The following is a 20248-nucleotide window of genomic DNA, read 5'->3' as shown; positions in this document are numbered from 1 at the left end:
GGGAGACGGGGAGCAAAGCCGCGGAGGACCAAGGCGGCGGGACCGCGGTGCGCCTTGGTCCGCCGCCCGCGTCTTCCTGGTCTGCTGGGGTGGCGGGGGCGCAGCTAGTACGCCCACCCCCTCCCCCCAGCAGACTAGGCTTTTCTCCGGACGCCTGTGGCAGAGCAGCTGGGGCACTGCCGGTTGGTCCCGCAGCGCCGCTCTGGGTGCTACTGGACCAACCCAGCAGCACCCCAGCTGCTCTGGTCCTGATTTAGCCGCTGCTGGTCAGTTTCAGCAGCGGCTGAATCAGGACGCCTGAGGCAGAGCAGATGGGGTGCTGCTGGGTTGGTCCAGTAGCGCCGAGGAGCGGCGCTACTGAAGCAACCCAGCAGCACCCCAGTTGCTCTGCCCCAGGCGTCCTGATTTAGCCGCTGCTGAAACTGACCAGCGCTGACTACAGGAAGCCCGAGGCAGAGTTGCTCTGCCTCGGGCTTCCTGGAATCAGCTGCTGATCAGTTTCAGCAGCAGCTGACTTCGGGACGCTTGGGGTTCTTAAGTTGATTCTGTATGTAAGTCAGAACTGGCGGTCAGTGTCAGCAGCGGCTGAATCTGGACGCCAGTTCCGACTTACATACAGATTCAACTTAAGAACAAACCTACAGTCCCTATCTTGTACGTAACCCGGGGACTGCCTGTATATTGTTTAAATACATACTGTTCATGTTACTGGCTTTCTGTTATGATACCTTTCAGTTAAGACAAGTAACGTCTTTAATAATTATTACCTGTAGTGAAAGTCCAGAGTACATCAGGCACTTCTTCATCTATATTTCCCAGAATGACATAATTCATTCTGCAATGGCTTTAATTGTGAATTATCAGTAGCTGAGAATTAAGTTAATTAAATGTGAGTACCAATTCAATTTAATTTTAATTTCCAGTTTCGTATGACCTTACTATAAAGTGGTAGTAGTAATAGTAATAGGTTTTATTAAAATCCAGATCAGCTTATGTTTGCTCCTTTACCTGACATTCAGAGGCACACTAGAAGTTTAGATTGTAATTGCTTCTCCAATTAAGGCCAGTACTCTGTATTGGCCACTAATTTCATGAACTGGGTAATTTAATTAATCATGCTGTGAATTGGACAAGCACATAACATCAATAGACAAAAAAATTCTAAAATAATGTGAAGTACATCTTGAAAGTGATTGCTCTATGGACACTTTTCCACCTATTTGCAGTCATGGGGACAGCCATGCCTCATGTTGATCATTTGGCATCTATAGCTATTGCTAACATGGAAAATTAATATTAGGCACACAATTCTATATTTTAGCTATCTTTTAGAGGAATATGGCAAGTAGAAATAGAGAAGTTGATACTTGTCACCAATCTGCTCTCCAAAGAAGGTGCTTTGTGCACCACTCGTGGTCTACAGATCAGCCTGGGGACCTCTCTTGTAGACAGTCTGGTCATTTGTTACTCTGAGTTGCATTAAAAGGTATCATTAAGTGCCAAATTCTGCCACTCTTATTCATGATGAATGGTACCTTACTCCATGAGCAGTCCCATTGGTTCCAACAGAATTGTTTGTGAAGTAAGGCACTAAACAGTGTGAATTAGGTTGGTAGAGTCCTGGCTCTATAATGAATAATATAGAAATAGTTATAGTCTTGTATGAAATAAAATACTACCAAGTTGTTATATTAGGATAGCTCCTGTCCGTATTTTAAAATATTTTTTCATTTTATCCTTTTGTTATTACAAAGATAATACTATAAAAGTAGGAAAAACATTCAAGTTCTGGTTTCAAAAAGCAGATCATCTAAACTTTTCTAAATGTTGCTGTTTTAATATATCTATTTTTCTATTTTTGTAGTCATTCTACAAAATCTGTAATGGACTTTGTCAATAGCAATGAAAATATTATATTTGTACACAACACGATCCACCTCATTTCCCAGATGGTAGACAATATTATCATTGCTTGTGGAGGGATTTTACCATTGTTGTCTGCAGCCACATCTCCAACAGTAAGTACAATATTTCCATCTAGTGGTCATGTTAAAAAATGCTGTTAAGAACAGTAACAGTGTTGTCTATGATTGCACATGTTTCAAAGAGCAGAATACAGAATTGATTTCTTCCAAAAGTTTTATCAATATCAGCCAAACTTTTTAAGGGTCAATATTTTAAGGGGCTACATTGCAAAGGAGGAAGGAAATGCAAAATTCAATTAAAGTAATAACAGCAATATTTTGCTCTGATTATTTCTTCTGAGGATCTAAAAAATTAAATAAGTTATACCTCAAATTCTCATGTAAGGAACTGAGAGTATTGACATTTTAAGGTGTGGAAAATGAGATGCAAATGAGTTGTGACTTCCCTAAAGTAATGCAGTGCAATTAATAGTGTGTAGAGGGTCCGGACTGCAATCTCTCACTTGGCCTCTGGACAACTCTCACTTCTTTACCTAGATTCTTTGTCACCAGTACTTATGTAACTAAAAATAGTTTTGTACTATTGTTCTATTAGCTGGACTAATAGTACTCGGCATTCAAACATGTTAATAGGATAACAACTGGCTAAATAGAATCATGTGATACTGATTTAGACAGTGGATAAGCAGACCCTCAACACTAAAATATATTTTTCAAAACAAGCAATGAGGGCTTTATTGGAAAGTGAAGGTGTTTTATTTGATATACTCATATTGTATAAAATAAATCAGGCATCATTTGAATTACTTGTCTATATTTCCATCTGTGGATGTTTGTGACTCTAGCTTTGCTATAATTATTTAGGTTACTGCAAACCAGTTGATAAATCTTGAGCCTTGTAATTCAGAGTTGCCCTTTATTTATTGTATATAATACATGAACACCTGATAAAGCTTTAGAAATTGTCCTTATCTTTTGTATATTATTGTGTGCTTATATTGTAATACCCTAGTTTGCAATAATAAGATGTTCTTATGGTGATTTTGCTCTAGGTTCCACAAGATTTCAAAATTAAATGGTTGAATATTTAAAAAGAAATCATTTTCTTCAGTTAGATTATAGGGAGTGCACTTACAAAACATTCAATTTTGTCATCTTGTCAGGATAGTAAGAGGCAAAAAAAATTGTGCAACACACTTTTGTAATTAAAATGTAAGTAACTGATGTCCAATTTTGATATAATTGTGTATTGTGGATGAAAAACTAGTACTACTACATGTACTACTGTGGTTTCTTCTTTTTGGTTTGTATATGATAATTCTAAAATTGAAAAGCATCTAGATGATACATGCATGATGTATATTTAACCCCTGGACTTGGCTCTTGTAAGTGGCTCAAGCTTTTCTCTTGAGCTGGAGGTTTTTTGTTTTTTTTAATTAAAGAAAATCCTTTATAATACATCCTTATTATACATATGAGTATATTCATTTCTCAGTTGTGATATCTTTCTATATTTCAAGTTACTACACAATGAAATGGATTTAAAACTAAGGTTATAACTTTAAAGGAAATATTTGGGGACTGCAATACAGGAATTAAAATGCATTTCATGGTGAGGACTGGGAAGGAAACCAAGCTTGTGATTCATTAGGATAGCTTCACACTTTGTGACACTAGGAAATCCAAACAAACCCTACTGCTGAAATGCTATCCAAAATAAAAGTTGATCAGGTGGCACTGAGTGAAAAGTTGGGGAGTGGCAATGAATAATAGAGAACTTACCATGAAGTTGAGAGCTTCACAAACAAATAGGTGTAAAAACATAGCAGAATCTGGGTAGACATGGATGTGAAACTTGCTTCCCTCTGTTAGCATGTACATACATTGTAGATCACACTTAAGATATGTGCTTATTCAGTTTATCAAAAAGAATGAACTTATATGCTATATGTATTTTACTTCATTGTTCGTAACTCTATTTTTCAACCATATTTTTGACACACATCAAGACATGCATAGTACTCATTTCAAAATGGGTGCACAGTTTTCAACTTTAAATATTAATATCACATGACTTCCTTCAAGTGATTTAACCCTCTGGTGTGGTACTTTTAATTTACACATTCCTTGAACACTGCTAGTGAATCTGACTCCCAGCGTATTTTATCATTTGACCAATGTAAAGAGAAACAAGAGTCATTGGGCAAAAAAAGAAAATGTAATACTTGTCATCCTATCTGATCATTAGCTTATGATGGAAAGAAAGGTAGTTAGTTGCTTTTCTAGCTTCATAGCAGTGATGTAGGCTTTTTTTTTAAAATTTAGCTGTGTTTAATACAACACTTACCCAGTCTCAAAAAGAGAGAGTGGATGGTGTTTGCATGTAGTTCATTTATTGAACTCACAAACATTTCAGTCCTTTTGTAGATTCATGTTTCTCTTTGATTTGATTTATATGATGAATGTGACTTGAGTTTCTTAGCTCCCTTACAATCATGAATATTGTGCCTGTTACAAAAATCAGTTGTCAAGAACCTGATCTCTTGATTGTATCCTGGCGCTCTACAAATTATTCTTCCCTTGAGTTTAGCTACTATTTATAAAAGGGCAAAAAGGATATCTTTCACTCAACTGTTTCCCATTAGCAATGCAGGAGTTAAGCATTTAAAGCTTGAATTTCATTTAGGTCCTGAGCAGGAAGGAGCAAAGAAAAGAGCTGAAAAGATGACTTAAATGGTATTCACCCAAGAGTTCTGAAGGAACTCAAATGTGAAATTGCAGAACTACTAACTGTGGTATGTAAGCTATCATGTAAATTGTCTTCTGTAACAGATGACTGGAAAATACCTAATGTGGTGACAATTTTTAAATAGGGCTCCAGAGATGATCCCAGCAATTACAGCCCAGAAAGCCTAGCTTCAGTACTGGCCAAACTGGTTGAAACTAAATTTTAAAATAGCATTATCTTAGATGAATATGGTTTTTGTAAAGGGAAATCATGCCTCCTCAAATCTGTTAGAATTCTTTGAGGGTCTCCACAAGCATGTAGAAAAGGGTGATCTAGTGGACATAGTGTATTTAGATTTCAGGAAGCCTTTGATATGATCTCACCAAATGCTCTTAAACAAAGTAAGCTTTCATGGGATAAGAGGAAAGAGAGTCTCATGGTTCAGTAGCTGGTTAACAGATAGGACACACAAGGTAGGAATAGCCAGTTCTCAGAATGGAGAGAGGTAAGTAGTGGTGTCTCCTAGGCTGTGTCCAGACTCAGGGGTTTTTTCGGGAAAAGTAGCCTTTTTCCGAAAAAACTTCCCCTGCGTCCAGACTCAAGCCGCGTTCTTTCGAAATTAAATCGAAAGAACGCGGCTTTTCTTTCGATGGTGGTAAACCTCATTTCACGAGGAAGAACGCCTTCTTTCAAAAGTTCTTCTTTCGAAAGAAGGCGTTCTTCAGTGTAAATAGGGCTTCTTCGAAAGAGAGAATCCAGACTCACTGGATGCTTTCTTTCGAAAAAGCAAGCCGCTTTTTCGAAAGTTCAACGTGCAGTCTAGACGCTCTCTTTCGAAAGAGGCTTGCAGTCTAGACATAGCCCTAGATGTCAACACTGGCACAAGTATTATTCAACAAATTCATAAATGATCTGAAAAAGAGGTAAGGTGAGGTGGCAAAAGATGATAGAAAATTATTCAAGGTAATTAAATATGAAGTTGATGATGTAGAATTACAAAGGCATCTCACAAACCTGGGTGACTGGGCAACAAAATGGCAGCTGAAATTCAAAGTAATATAGTTTGGAAAACTTAATCCCAACTACAGTATACATATATCTTGATGAGAGTCTAAATTAGCTGTTACCATTCAAGAAAGGGATCTTGAAGTCACTGTGGATGGTTGTCTGACAACATGTACTCAATTTGCAGCAGCAGTCAAAAAGCTAACAGAATACTGGGAATCATTAAAAACAGGAATGGATTATATCAGAAAATATTGTATTGCCTCTGTATAAATCTGTGGTCCACCCATATTTTGAATACTGTATTCAGATGTTGTCCTCCCATCTCCCAAATGATATATTGGAATAGGAAAAGGTTCAGAAAAGGGCAACAAAATTATTAGGGTCATGCAACCTGTTCTATCTGAGAGGGGAGACTCTTCAGCTTGGAAGAGAGACAGCTTAGGGGAGATATGATAGAACTCTATAAATTAATGACTGGTATGAAGAAAGTACATAGGGAAGTGTTACATTGTCCTCATAACACAAGAACTAGGGGTACGTCTAAACTACATGGCTCCATCGACGGAGCCATGTAGATTTGTTTGATTGGCAAAGGGAAATGAAGCCGCAATTTAAATAATCGCAGCTTCATTTAAATTTAAATGGCTGCTGCGCTGAGCCGACAAACTGCTGATCAGCTGTTTGTCAGCTCCATGTGCTAGTCTGAACGCTCCCCTGCCAACATGAAAGCCCTTTATCGACTTCCCCGGTAAACCTCATCCTACGAGGCATAATGGAGAGGTCGATAAAGGGCTTTCAGGTTGGCGTGGGAGCATCCAGACTAGCGCGCTGATCAGCTGTTTGTCGGCTCAGCGCGGCAGCCATTTAAATTTAAATGAAGCCGCAATTATTTAAATCGCGGCTTCATTTCCCTTTGCCGATCAGCCTAATCTACATGGCTCCATTAATGGAGCCATATAGTTTAGACATACCCTAGTAGTCACCAAATGAAATTAATAAGCAGCAGGTTTAAAATAAAGGAAGTGTTTCTTCACACAACGTGCAGTCAGCCTATGAAACTTTGCCAGAGGTGGTTGTGAAGGTTAAGACTATACGAGTTAAAAATATAAACTAGATAAATTAATGGGGGATAGGCCAATCAGTGGCTATTAGTGAGGATTGGGTGGGGCAGTGTCACTAGCCTCTATTTACCAGAAACTGAGAATGGGTGATGGGATGGATCACTTGACGATAACCGGTTTTGTTAATTTTCTTTGAAGTACCTGGCATTGGACTCAGTTAGAAGGCAAAGTATTGGGCTAGATGGGCTTTTGGTCTGACAGAGTATGGCCATCCTTATGTTCCGGGAACAATTTTGGGGTCAGCAGATTGTCAGTATACCAAACACTCTTTTGTTGGAAAACTCCAAATCACCAATTCTCTATCATGCAGTTAATTGGTGTAACAAAAGCCTATTAATTTAGCATAAAAAAGTAACCACAGCTATTCTTCAGTACACAACACGGTGTGTAACAGTGTTCCTTCTAATGTTTTCCACCTCCGAGAGGAGTGAGTTTTGTCTTGTGCACTAGTATTGAGTTCATGAGCGCTTGTTGGAATATTTGCCACTGTGGCACCCAAATTATAAATAAATATCAGATAAACCTCTTCCTTTTCCCTCTGCTGCCCTGTTTCCCACCCTTGCCTTGCCCTGTCTGCTCCCCTGAGCTGGCTGTCACCCCCACCCGCCACCCCTCATCCTCCTCTGCTGTTCTAGCTCCTTACCCTCTCACTCCCCTCAGCCCTTTGGGAACATGTCCCCCTCCCCATCCTCCTTGACCTCTGTACCCGCCTTTCTCTTCCCCCTGTACCCACCCCTCCTCTAGCCCCCCTCTGGTCATCTGTAGCTACCCGCCCCAACCCCTCTCCTAACACCTCCCTCTACTCACCCACCCTGCCTCTCTCTCCTCTGTCCTGTGGTGCCAGTCCCTCCCCTCCATGTGTCTGCCCTTCTGCTTCACTCCCACAATCCCCCTGGAACCTGCACCTTCCCTTACACTTGCACCTCCCTGGTGCCTCCCCTTTCCCTCACTGCCTCTGCCCTCCTTGCCCTCTTTCTCCCTGGTGCCCACCCCCTCACCTCACTCTGCCACAATTTTCCTCATGCCCTCTATGCCCTCACAGATGACTTGCTGCATGCCTACTCCTCCTTTCAAACCCTCTTCTCCTGACAGCCACTCCTCCCCTCTCCTCTTCCTTTCTCTTGCCCCATTGCCCCTCCCTTCTCCTCTCCCAGCATCACCTTGTCCCCTCCCTTCTCACATCCCCACTTACACCTTCCCTCACTTCTCCTATTCTGCCCTTTTGCTCATTGTCTCCTCATGGCCCTCTGGCATTTATCTCTCCTCCACCTGGCTCTTTGGTGCCTTCCCTTTTCTTCTTCTTCCTTGTCCCCCCTTCTCCCTTCAGCACAAGACCCTTCTTCTCTTCACCTCCACCTTCCCCTTAGTTCTTTCCTTGCCCGTTCCCTAACTTTCTACCTTTGATGTGGAAAGCAGTTTGTGGGGACTAGAGCTGGCACCGTGGTGTTATTTTTAGTGCTGTGGCCCTGGCCCCAGAAGCTCCTGCAGTCCCGTCCCTGTAGGACCATGGTACTAAAAATAGCACCGTAGGTGCCCCCAGCTCCAGCTGTAGTAAAGCAGCAGCTGCACAAGGCCCGTTCCACCTGGGATAGACTTACCGGAACAGCCTCCTCTCACATGCCCTAGCTCCAGGTGGAGCAATAAGCCAGTCACATGCCACCAGGAACGCATGAGGCCATCATTCCAGCAGGAAGGTGATCGGTGAATTCTGCTGCCCGGTTCTTAGGTCTGCCCACGTCATTTTAAAATTTTTAGTGCATGGCCGCGCAGGCATGCAGCTTAGAGGGAACACTGGCATAGCATATTAACAAAAGTATTCCTTTAGATGGCTTAATATAGTTCACATTGCTGAAAGAGCCCTGGAATAATCTCAGATGCCTAACATCTGTATGGCAAGCGTTTTCAAACTTTATCGCTTCAAGTTGGGCACCTAACTCCATGTTAAATGGCCTGATGTTTTTTTAGAGGAGCTGAGTATGTACAAATGCTATTGATTTCAGTCAAAGAATAACATGGTCAACAATTTCAGGAATCCAAGTTAGAAACTTTTTCCTTTAATATGTATAGAACCAGTAGACAGGAAAACGCAACCTAATGCCTGAGAACAGGCTCAGATTTGACCAGGTATAATTGTGGACTTTTTATTGCAATAAACATATGTTAAGATGATGTGCACAGCAGCTGATATCAGCAGTTTTAAGTTAAAAACATCCCAGCAAAGCCCTGTGTAAAGCTCTCATTGCAGTATACAGGCAGTCCCCGACTTACGTCGGATCCGCAGTTACGAACGGGGCTGCCCTGGAGGACACGGACTGCGGGACCTCGCGGTCCTACTGCCCGTGTATTCCGGGGCTTTCTCCGCGTCTCCCTGGTCTGCAGAAAGCCTCGGGGGAAGCCGGCAGCGGGACAGCCCAGACGCCCCGCGGCTGTCCCGCTGCTGGCGTCCTCAGAGGCTTTGCTCCCCGTCTTCAGCAGACCAGGGAGACTGGGAGCAAAGCCGCGGAGGACCCAGGCGGTGGGACCGCGGTGCCTCTCTGGCCGCCGCCTGCGTCTTCCTGGTCTGCTGGGGTGGCGGGGGCGCAGCTAGTAATGGGGTGCTGCTGGGTTGGTCCAGTAGCGCCGAGGAGCGGCGCTAGTGGAGCAACCCAGCAGCACCCCAGCTGCTCTGCCCCAGGAGTCCCCAAGTCAGCTGCTGCTGAAACTGACCAGCGCTGACTACAGGAAGCCCGAGGCAGAGTTACTCTGCCCCGGGCTTCCTGGAATCAGCTGCTGATCAGTTTCAGCAGCAGCTGACTTGGGGACGCTTGGGGTTCTTAAGTTGATTCTGTATGTAAGTCGGAACTGGCGGTCAGTTTCAGCAGCGGCTGAATCTGGACGCCAGTTCCGACTTACATACAGATTCAACTTAAGAACAAACCTACAGTCCCTATCTTGTACGTAACCCGGGGACTGCCTGTATTCAGAAGAAGGGAAAGTAGAAATTCAAAGAGAAAAGTTTAAAAGAAAGAGGAAAAAGAGAACCATAGCATCCTTCCAGCCTGGCTAATCTAAGGGAAAAATCCCAGTATAAGGAATTCTGTTAGGTGGGTCAAGAGCTGGTTAAATTGTTGCACTCAATGGTAATGTGTTTACTCAGATAAATGTGTTACTGCTTAAAATTTCAGTGGTTACACATGGGGTCGTGGAGGGAAGCCGTTCCTGGGAAATTTAAGTGGATGGGGAGATTAAAATTGAATGAGGGGATTGGGGCAGGGAGAGTAGGACTGAAAAACAGTGGGTCTGGGAGAAGATGTTTAAAAGGAAAGGAAGCAAATCTGAGAAGGAACTGGGGTGCAGGGAAAGAACTGAGACTCTCTGGGCAGAGAAATTGGGCAAGGAGATGAAGGGAGTAGAATGAGATTAGTCAAGGAGCCCAAGAATGAAGGTTAGGATTTGGAAACCAGTGAGGACAGGGAGGATGGAGGATGCACAACTGGGGGCCAGGATTGGGGGGAGAGGTTGGAAGAGGAGGGAAATATAATGTCTTGGCAAAGAGACTGGGCAAAAGGCAATTAAGATGGTGGAGGAGAAACTGACTTGTTGGGCAAGGAGATGGGGATTGGGATGAGGAACCTGAAATGTGCAGAATGAGACTGAGATGAGGAGTGGTAAAGAGTCAGGAGTAAGAAAGGAACAGATTGGAGGGAGGGAGCCAAATGGGTCATGCAGGGAATAAACAAAAGATTCTGTACCCATCAGAATGCATTTTTCTCCAGCACTTGGAATGGGACCTGCAATTCCTGAGTCTCCATCAGTCCTCTGCTATTTGTCTCTGTGTACATAGTCAGTGTTCATCTTCCTCTAGTTCTGGTCCAACCAGCAGATGGCAATTGACTACTGAAATCATTTATTACACAGGTTAAAGTAGCAGAGTTCTGTGCATTGGACTGAATGGCCCCTACCCTGTTGATGAACCATAAAAATGGCCATTTTTAGATCAGAGCAGTGGTCCATTTAGCCCAGTATCCAGTCTTACAACTGTGGCAAATGCAAGATGGTTCAAGGGGAATGAGCAGAACAGGGCAATCATCTAGTGAACCTCCCCCTGCAGTCCTGCTCCCAACTGTTAAAGCAGTTCTATGCTGCTCTGGCAGTCAGAGGCTTAAGGACACCCAGAGTGTGAGACTTGTATCCCTGACCATCTTGGTTAATAGCCATTGATGGATCCTCCATTAACCTGTCTAGTTCTTTTTTGAGCCTAGTTACAGTTTTGGGCTTTACAGCATTCTCTTGGAACAAGTTCCACAGATTGTATGTTGTGTAAAGAACTACTTGACATCTGCTGCCTATTAATTTCACAGGGTGAGCCCTATTTTTGGTTTTATATGAAGGATTAAAGAGCACTTCCTTATTCACTTTCTTCACACCCTTCATAATTTTATAAACATCAATCATATCCTTCAGTCACCTCCTGTCTAAACTGAATAGTTCCAGTCTTTGTAAGCTTCCTTCATATGGAAGCTGTTCTATACCCTTAGTCATTTTATTGCCCTTCTCTTCACCTTTTCCCTATGGTTGTCAATATGATGACATGATGGAATTGGGGGCAATTTTCCCTCTAATCTTTTCCATCCATGTTCTTTTCCATCCATGTCGGAATAATTTTATTTGTGCTGAGGCATTTGGGAATGTGTACCACAAGTACAAACAAAACCTAATTCTGGGTGTTCTGCTAATCAGCTGGGCAGCATTTGAATCTCTCCTGAGTGGCAGCACAAGCACACAGTTTACAGGGAGCACTGATTGGGGGAGGGAGAGGTGTGTAGTTTTCTTGTTTGTTTGTTTGTTTTGGTTTTTTTAGCCTGGGAAATTATACACACCCAAACCCTTCCTTAATTAAAAGATCATTATTAAGGTTACAAAGTCAAGCATCCAAAAGTAGGGAGATTCCAGAATTAAGGATACCCCTGTTACTTTAATTCAGTCCTCTTGTGTAGATGCTTTATGATAGTTTCTAATTACGTGACTATATAGTGTTTTTCTTTCCCCCACAGGGTCCATGCCTCATTCAGTTCAGAGGATGGTCATGCTCTGGGGATAAATCAGGATTGTGTAGCAAAAGAAAACTGTTGTTTGTAGGATCCCTGTTCCATTTGTTTCAGAAGTTGGAAGGTGTTTTGTGAATGAGGCACGGGGATTATAGGAATAGAATAGATAATCTCTTTGTTAAAGCAGTTATATTCTGCCCTGGAGGATTGGATTCTGTGTGATGCTAGGCAAGTTGCTAACCCCGCTTTTCACAAGGGATCACTAAATGGGTGTACCTCATTGTCTGAGTGCCTGGCTAGAAGCCCTGGGGTCTGATTTGTAAAGAGCTAAGCACTTTGAACTGAAACTGAACTTAATGGAAGCTGCGCTTTAAACATATGAAGTGCTATACAGTGCTAAATGTTCTGAAAAACAAGGTTCTAGATGCCTCAAATTGAGCACCCAAAGTTAGTAGATACTTGTGGACAGGGGTGGTCCGTGGATGTAGGCAACCTCGGCAGTTGCCGAGGGCGCCGCGTTTAACACGGCACCCAATGATGACATCACGCCATTGAGAGCTATGGAGGCGGGGGCGCCAATTGCGCATTCCGCCTAGGACGCCAGTTGCCAGCATCTCTCCTCGAGCTGCTCCTGCTTGCGGAACTTAATATCTCTTGTGACTGACCTCTCTCTTTGTAAAATGTGCATGATGATAACCTTCATATCACAGAGTAGTTAAGAAAATAAATTCATTAATGTTTCTGAAGAATTGTAGTGATGATTGCCATAGAAATCCCATGAAAAATTTAGAGCTGTCTTCAGCGCAACTTTTGGACAATATGCAGTAAATAAGGTCCGGGGATACGCACTGAGCAATTGAGATTACAAAAAATAACTTGAATTTCTGCTTGTGACCACCATCTGTTCTGAGCATTGAATGAGGCAGGGCACCTGTGTAAAACATAGTAGATGATCATGTAGTTAAAGATTGTATCATAATGCATACACTAGAAAAACGAAATAAGGGCACACTGGCAAAATGTTCTGGTGTTGCTTAACTTTTGGGTTGCAACATTAACAGTTTGCTTTTAATGTAATTAGTGGGGGGAAGGTTTGGGGGAGAGTACCTGTGATTTAATATAACAATTGCCTAGAGCTAAGGATACGTACCTTTTTAATTTTCAATAGAATGTATAAAATAATAAATGAAAATAAATAAAAATGGTAGGCATATATTTTGATCTAATGATATTGATTTGTGATGATATGCCAGAACAAGTTAATTTCATAACCCTTGTTTACTGCTCATTGGGCTAGCAGGGATGGGGTAAATCCTTCAGGAACGTCACATGTGGAGATAATATATATCTTTTTTAGTACTTAAACTATTTAGATGTTTTCAATTTGTGATACTTTATACATACAAATAAGAGTCTCTTAGTACCACCAAAATTTTGCAGTTATATAAGACAAAATACAAAATGAGACAAAGGTCATTCAGGAAAGTGAGGAAGGATTATGGAAAATGATTTTTTTTTTTAACAGCAACACCCTGTTGCCAGTTAAAGCATAGTATGAAAAGATTGACAATTCCATCTACTCATTAGCTACTATAAAATAGCAGCCATATCCAGGGACTTAAGGGTATGGCATTAAAAAGAAAATTGAATATGTGGGGATCAGTCAGGACTGCAGTGAACCTAGTATCAAATCCTTGTCCCAATGAAATCAGTTGGAGTTATGCCATTGATGTAATGGGATCCGGGTTTCACCTGTTGCAGAATCTAAAGAAAAAATGTGTCTGAGTCCCAAAGATGGATCTCAGCTTCAGAATCCAGACCAAGACCTGAGCATCCACATGTGAAAGAATGTCTAGAGAGACAGTTTTATACCAAAAAAGAAATCTTCCTTCTCATTTTGCTGAAGTCAATATTGTGATGGCATCATTAATAGTAGTGTAACCTAGTTGAAATACTTTTGGTTTCCAAATGTGCTGTCTAAATTATGAAAACATTAAAACACTCTTAAAAACTAGTTTTTTAGTTTCATGCATGGAGACTCCTGTTCTGCAAATGTATACTATATTGCAGTGTCTGAGTTACCAAAGTTTTTTCTCCTTTGTACAAGGAAAGAACAGATATCAAAGTTTGCTAATTGTTAGCAGTATACATTTTAATATATGCCATAAATTGTTTCCACATTGAAGGTGCAATAGTCTTCTATTTTTCCGCTTCCAATTTCCACCAAAGTACAGTAGACTTCCAGTAATCTGGCACCTTTTGGACCTAGGTGGTACCGGATTATCAGATTTGCCAGAGAATTTGGAGGTCCTGGTACAGCTTAACAGCTGGCCCGGACACAATCTCCCTCCCTCTCGCCTCCCTTTTCCTCTTCGTGTCTCCTCCGTGCTGTAACCTGATTCTCTTCCCCCTCCCTTACCCTCCCCTTTTCCCTTCGCTGAAGCAAAACGCTCTTCTCCATACTCCGTAACATGATTTCCCCCCTCCCCCAACCTTATGCTCCTTCCGGTTACAGCCAGCACATGTGCTGAGTGGCAGGCTTTTTAATCAGCTGGTCAGGAGTGCTTGGCATTTTGATGCTGGAATATCAGGAGTGCCGAACAATTGGATGCCGGACTATCGGAGTTTTACTGTAGATGGATCCTAGGTTTCCAAAAATGGCTTGTGATTGTGGATTCCTCAATTTTTAGATGTTCCAAGAATATAAGGACAACCATAACAGATTAGTCCAAAAGTCCATCTATCCTGACATTCTGAAGTCATCTGAGGAAGTGGGCTGTGCCCACAAAAGCACATGATAGCATCTACATGTTTTGTTAGTCTTTAAAGTGCTATCAGACTATCTGTTGTTTTTTTAAGTTTATTCTGTCTTCTGACAGTGGCCAGTGCCAGGTGCCCCAGAGGCAATGAACAGAGCAGACAATAAAGTTTTCCATTCCCAGCTTCTGACAAACAGGGGCTAGAGACCACCATCCCTGCCTATCCTGGCTAATAGCCATTGATGGACCTATCCTCCATTAATTTATCTGGCTCTTTTTTAACCCTGTTATAGTTTTGACGTTCACAACATCCTCTGGCAAGGAGAACTACAGACTGACTGTATATTATGTGAAGAAGTACTTCCTTTTGTTTGTGTTAAAACCTGCTACTATTAATTACTATTACTATTTAAAACCTATTAATTTCATTTGGTAACTGCTAGCTCTTGTGTTTAGAGAGAGAGGGAGAAAACTCTCTATTCATTTTCTCCACACCAATCATGACTTTATAGACCTCTATCATATCCAGTGTTCCCTCTAAGTTGCACAGCAGAGCCTCACAGGTGATTAATCAGCTTTGCCCAGTGAGTCAGTGCCCTGCAAGGAGCCCTGAGCCTCTGACTGGGCGGGGCTGATTAATCTGCTGTGAAGCTGTGTTGCTATGCAGCTTAGAGGGAACACTGATCATATCTCCCTTTAGTTGACTATTTTCCCACCTGAAAAATCCCACTCTTATTAATCTCACCTCATCTGGCAGCTGTTCCAACCCTCATAATTTTTGTTGTTTTCTGAACCCTTTCCAATGCCAAGATATCTATCTTTGAGATAAGGCAGTGACGTCTACATGCAATATTGAAGAAGTGGGCGTACCATGGATTTTATAGAGGCAATATGAATTTTCTGTTTTATCTATCCCTTTCTTAAAAATTGCCAATATTCTGTTTGCTTTTTGGACTGTTACTACACATTGTGTGGATGCTTTCTGATAACTATCCACAATGACTCCAAGATCTCTCTTGAGTGGTAACAGCTAATTTAGCCCTCATCATTTTATGTGTGTAGTTGGATTATGTTTTCTAATATGCATTACTTTGTATTTATCAACACTGAATTTTATCTGCCATTTTGTGGCCTAGTCACCTAATTTTGTGAGAATCTTTCGAAGTGATTCATAGTCTGCTTTGGACTTAACTATGTCTTGAGCAGTTTTGTATCATCTGCAAATGCTGCTACCTTGCTGTTTATCCCTTTCTTCAGATCATTTATGAATATGTTGAATAGGATAGGTCCCACTATGGACCCTTGAGTTGTCGATTCTAAAAATTGACCATTTATTTCCCCCTTTTGTAGTCACATTTATTCAATACCAACCCTTTAAGGTGTAACAGGTTGGGGATTCAAAATTTTAAAGGCCCACAAAATGACTGATTATTTGAAAAAAATGACTCTTGAGAACTAAATGACAGACCTGTTGTGGAGAGAAGGTACTTAAGAGTAAAGGGCTCTGACCAAAAGTAAAACAGGAAACATTCAGAACAGCTAAGGTTGGTGTGCTGGGACTAGCTCCAAACTCTGAAATATTTCCAAACTTCCACTGGTGGCTCAGAATGTCATCTTTTTAGTAGAGTTTGGGATTAGGTTTGATAATTGTGCACAGCTTTGGTGTATTTGTAACCTATATCTACTTGTAGGTGTGGTTCACTGTCCCATGTAGTGGCACTTAGATCACTTCCTGTGAGAGATAAGAATGAGGGAGCTCCTCAGCTTAAAGGCGGTTTTATAGCTCAAGCTGTAGAGGCTCCTATCTAAGCTCTAGAGGTCCCAGGTTCAAATCCACCTGGTGGCAGTTACATATGTAAAAGTTATGTTGTGGTGATCCAGTCCAAAGAGCTTTATGGCCAATGAGCAAAATATTATACCCTCTCATTTATAGGTATATTTTGTCAATTAATTTTATAGATATGATTTCATCTCACAAATCATAAATACTAAAGCTTGATTTACTTGTCAGTCTCAATTGAATACAGAGTGGCTCAATTATGTCAGATTTTACTGCTGTGGTTTGTATAATAAATAAAATTCTGCTATGGGTATATATTTCTAACATCCTATACATTTCTGCATCTATTATTTAAAATATGTATTTCAGTTTGGATGGATCAATTTGAATGGAGCTGTATAACAACATTAAATGGTTAGATTTATAACCACACTGTTTGCAATTCAGTTATTTTAAATCTGTTTTAAAATGTTCGCTTTCTAAGCTACAGTGTTTATTCCAATGATAAATTAATACAATAAAGGTCTGATTCCAATATATTACTTTGTTTCAATTTTACATTGTATTTTCAGTTAACTTTAATAATTTTCTTTTTCTTTTATTCTTGTGATCTGTTGTCTGTTTTGTCTATTGCATGTCCAGGGTTCTAAGGTTAGTATTACTGCTGTAAGTTTCAGTTTGTTTTTCAAACTTTGTTGTTTTTGATAATTTGACATTTTGTTTTTGTTTTTTTTAATTTTTCACGCCATATATGAGGATATGGTCTAGAGTAAATTAGGTGTATTTAGGGACTTTTCTTGAAATATTTCTCTTAGTTTAATCTAAAGCATTAGTTAGTGATTTTAAACTACCAAATCAAAGTTAGACAGGCCTATGATCTAATTTAAATTGCAGAGGTTAATCTTCTGTGAAAATCTGATTTAGTTCAAGATCTGGACATATAGCCATCTGGAAATTTAGCTTTTTCTTTTAAAGTTTATGTAGTAAGCATGAGTTTACTTTTGAAAAGTGTTTCCCCATACTATGCTAAATTATTCTAGCCTCTGAAAAGTAGTATGCTAAACAAGAAAATGTCTCTTAAATGTTGTTAGAGTACATACCAGTGTGTTACTTTTAAGGGATGGATTTCATTATAGTACTTAGGCCTAATAGAAGGCTGTTTATTGTCCTAGTGAATTGGCAGCATTTAGGGCAATTTCCTAAATAAAATTCTAATTTTTCTTTTGTGTAATGCTAGTAAAAATCATGTAAAACTGTATTAAAAAGCATGCTTTTTACATGGATTTTACTATTTCATGTGAACATAAAGCTGGACATATCACATTGGGAATGAAAAGGAAATAAATTTCCTTAAGAAAACGTACGTAGTATAATATAGTTAACTGTATTACAGCAACAATCCAGAACTGGGAGTCCATTAATAGGCCACTGGTGAATATTTATGGTGCATGTTGAGGTGAGTCCAAAGCCTTGTTTCTCCACCTGAGAATTGTACCAGCAGCCTACTAATACATACCCAAGCATGGATTCTTGCTATTCAGATGTGGCGTCTTCAGTTTAATTTTATTTGTGGGTTTTTTTCAACAGTTTGCTACTTTTCCTTAGTAGAAAAATATATTCATAATTCACTATGACAAGGGGGAGTGACAGTAGAAAAATAACATAAAATAGCAGGGAAGAACTGCTAGAGGAATGCTAGTGGCAGTTCTTCACAGGGAAATAGTGTTTCAAAGGTCTAATTGTCATAATATAATTTGTTTTGTGTTGTTGGACAGATTTTAAATGGTGACAGTCCTTCCCAGACTACCCATGTAACTGACATGTCTTGCTTTTAAGAAATATAAAATGCCATGTTATCTATCATTCTGATGACAGAAAGACGCATTATACTGTGCATGTGTCAGAACAATTGTTTTTTTTTAATATTGCTTGGTATTATCTGCACTGTTGGTATAGCCGAAACAACTATTTCAACAAGTTACTGTTCACAGAGGGCGCTGAATTCTCAGCAGAAAGGAAATAAAGGGTTTTAAAATAATTTTCTGTAGTCTTAGTAATGAAAATAAATTTGTGTAACAGTACAAAATAATCATCTGCTCATCTGAGGAAGTGGGTTTTGCCCACAAAAGCTTGTGATGCTATATGCTATATTAGTTTTTAAGTTGCCACATGACTACTCATTTTTTAAAGTACAGAATAATATATTTTAAGCTCCCTATTTATCTTACAGAATACCTGAAACTGAAACCAAAAGGCTAAAATTTTAACACATGCCTCTGAGTTCCATTTAAAAAAAAAAAAGACTCAGGAACTTAATTGACTGTGAGTGAGACTTACGCTTTAAAGCCAAGGTATTTAGGTGCCTGAGGATGCAGTTAGCACCTCATGGGATTTTCAAAATCACGTAAGGAGCAAAATATGTTTAAAAATCTGCCCCGAGAGCTTTTGAAAATGGGGCTAAGGCTTTTGAAAATGTTACCCTAAATTCATAATCCATTTTACATTTATAAAACAATTGCAGATTCGGGAGTGGCTTTGCCATTAGCCTAGGCTAAGAAAACAGCCCAAGACAGAGATGGTACATTCCATGCGGAATCACCATTTATCAACAGGGAATGATGTACTCCCTCACTGGAGCATCTGGGAGGAACTAAACTGCTTCCCTTGCTGATCTAGGGAGGGAGTATACTATGCTAGATTGATACACCAGGGAATGTACACTGAATTGGGTATCTCTAACATGTATTGGAGCCAAGACTGCTCAATACCTACCCCATTCCACTTCCATCCATCTGTAGGAATAGGGATGGATGGACACAGCAGTTCTGCAGAACTTGTTTTCCTTTCTTTACTGTCACAGTTACCCTGCTCAGGGACATACATGCCTTGAACTGTTGTAGCTGAGCCATATTTTGGTCCCATGTAAATAATGATTTTCTCATAGATATTAGACTTCATAATATGTATTACAGCATGCAAATGTGACTTCATCTTCCCGCGCCATTGTTTTTAAGTTTCACTCATAAGTACTTTACATTGATGAAAAATATAGATAGGTTTGGCAGGATTCAGTTTCAATCAGTAGATTTTGATAAAAATGTTAATTTAAACTGACATACTAAAACTAGTGGAAAACAGAGTGAGGAAAAAAATCAATATTAACCATCAAATTAAAAAAAAAAAAGAATTCTGCCAATCCTATATATAGGGAATAGCTTTTTTTGTAATATTTCTCATTTAGTTATTTATTGTTAACCGTTAAAATTGAGAAGTGGGTATGCTATGTTTGTTTTTGAAACTGGTAAGTCTAATATAATTATTCTCTCTTAGACTGAATTGGAAAATATAGAAGTGACACAAGGAATGTCAGCAGAGACAGCAGTGACTTTCCTGAGCCGTCTGATGGCTATGGTTGATGTACTGGTATTTGCTAGTTCTCTAAACTTCAGTGAGATTGAAGCTGAAAAAAACATGTCTTCTGGAGGCTTAATGCGACAGTGCCTTAGGCTGGGTAAGTCTGTAAAGAACAACACAGACAGTGTGCATAAGATAATTACTTACAGATCAATGAGCTAAGTCTACAATGAATAAATGTAGAAATTAACCTGGATCTGACCATGATGTAATAAACTAAAATATCACAGAGTTTTTACTGACTTGTTATGATGGGTCTGTTGAAGCACAAAAATAGATGAGCATGACATGTTCAGATTTGTGATTAAATTTTAGTTGTAAATTATGTTGTAAGATAGTAAAATATTAATACTAGTGGAAGGAAGAGAATTACTGTTCTCCTAAAACACTGATCTGCTATGCTGCTCTTCTTTTGTAAGATTTGTCAGCATGGTCTTTGCTTCTCTGAAAACTGCCTCTGCAGATCTCCTCTTTTGGGAGAATACA

The 20248-nt window shown here is 40.2% G+C and overlaps 1 protein-coding gene across 16 annotated transcripts in view; it reads left to right on the top strand.

The window, feature by feature from the left end:
• NBEA (neurobeachin) overlaps positions 1-20248 on the top strand; it is a 748862-nt gene that overhangs the window by 235279 nt on the left and 493335 nt on the right. For 13 of the 16 annotated variants that reach the window (XM_075919178.2, XM_075919174.2, XM_075919172.2 and 10 more), the window contains exons 24-26: positions 1865-2018; positions 16991-17014; positions 19679-19859. In XM_075919178.2, the coding sequence (XP_075775293.2) occupies positions 1865-2018; positions 16991-17014; positions 19679-19859 (359 nt within the window). The remainder of the gene's footprint in view (positions 1-1864; positions 2019-16990; positions 17015-19678; positions 19860-20248) is intronic. The other 3 variants (XM_075919186.2, XM_075919185.2, XM_075919181.2) reach the window with 1 other exon arrangement.

The sequence above is a fragment of the Pelodiscus sinensis genome, chromosome 1, assembly GCF_052426305.1.
Source record: "Pelodiscus sinensis isolate ZL-2025 chromosome 1, ASM5242630v1, whole genome shotgun sequence".
NCBI lineage: Eukaryota > Metazoa > Chordata > Testudines > Trionychidae > Pelodiscus > Pelodiscus sinensis.
The sequence above is the reverse complement of the archived record's forward strand: the minus strand, read 5'-3'. Positions and strand labels throughout refer to the sequence as shown.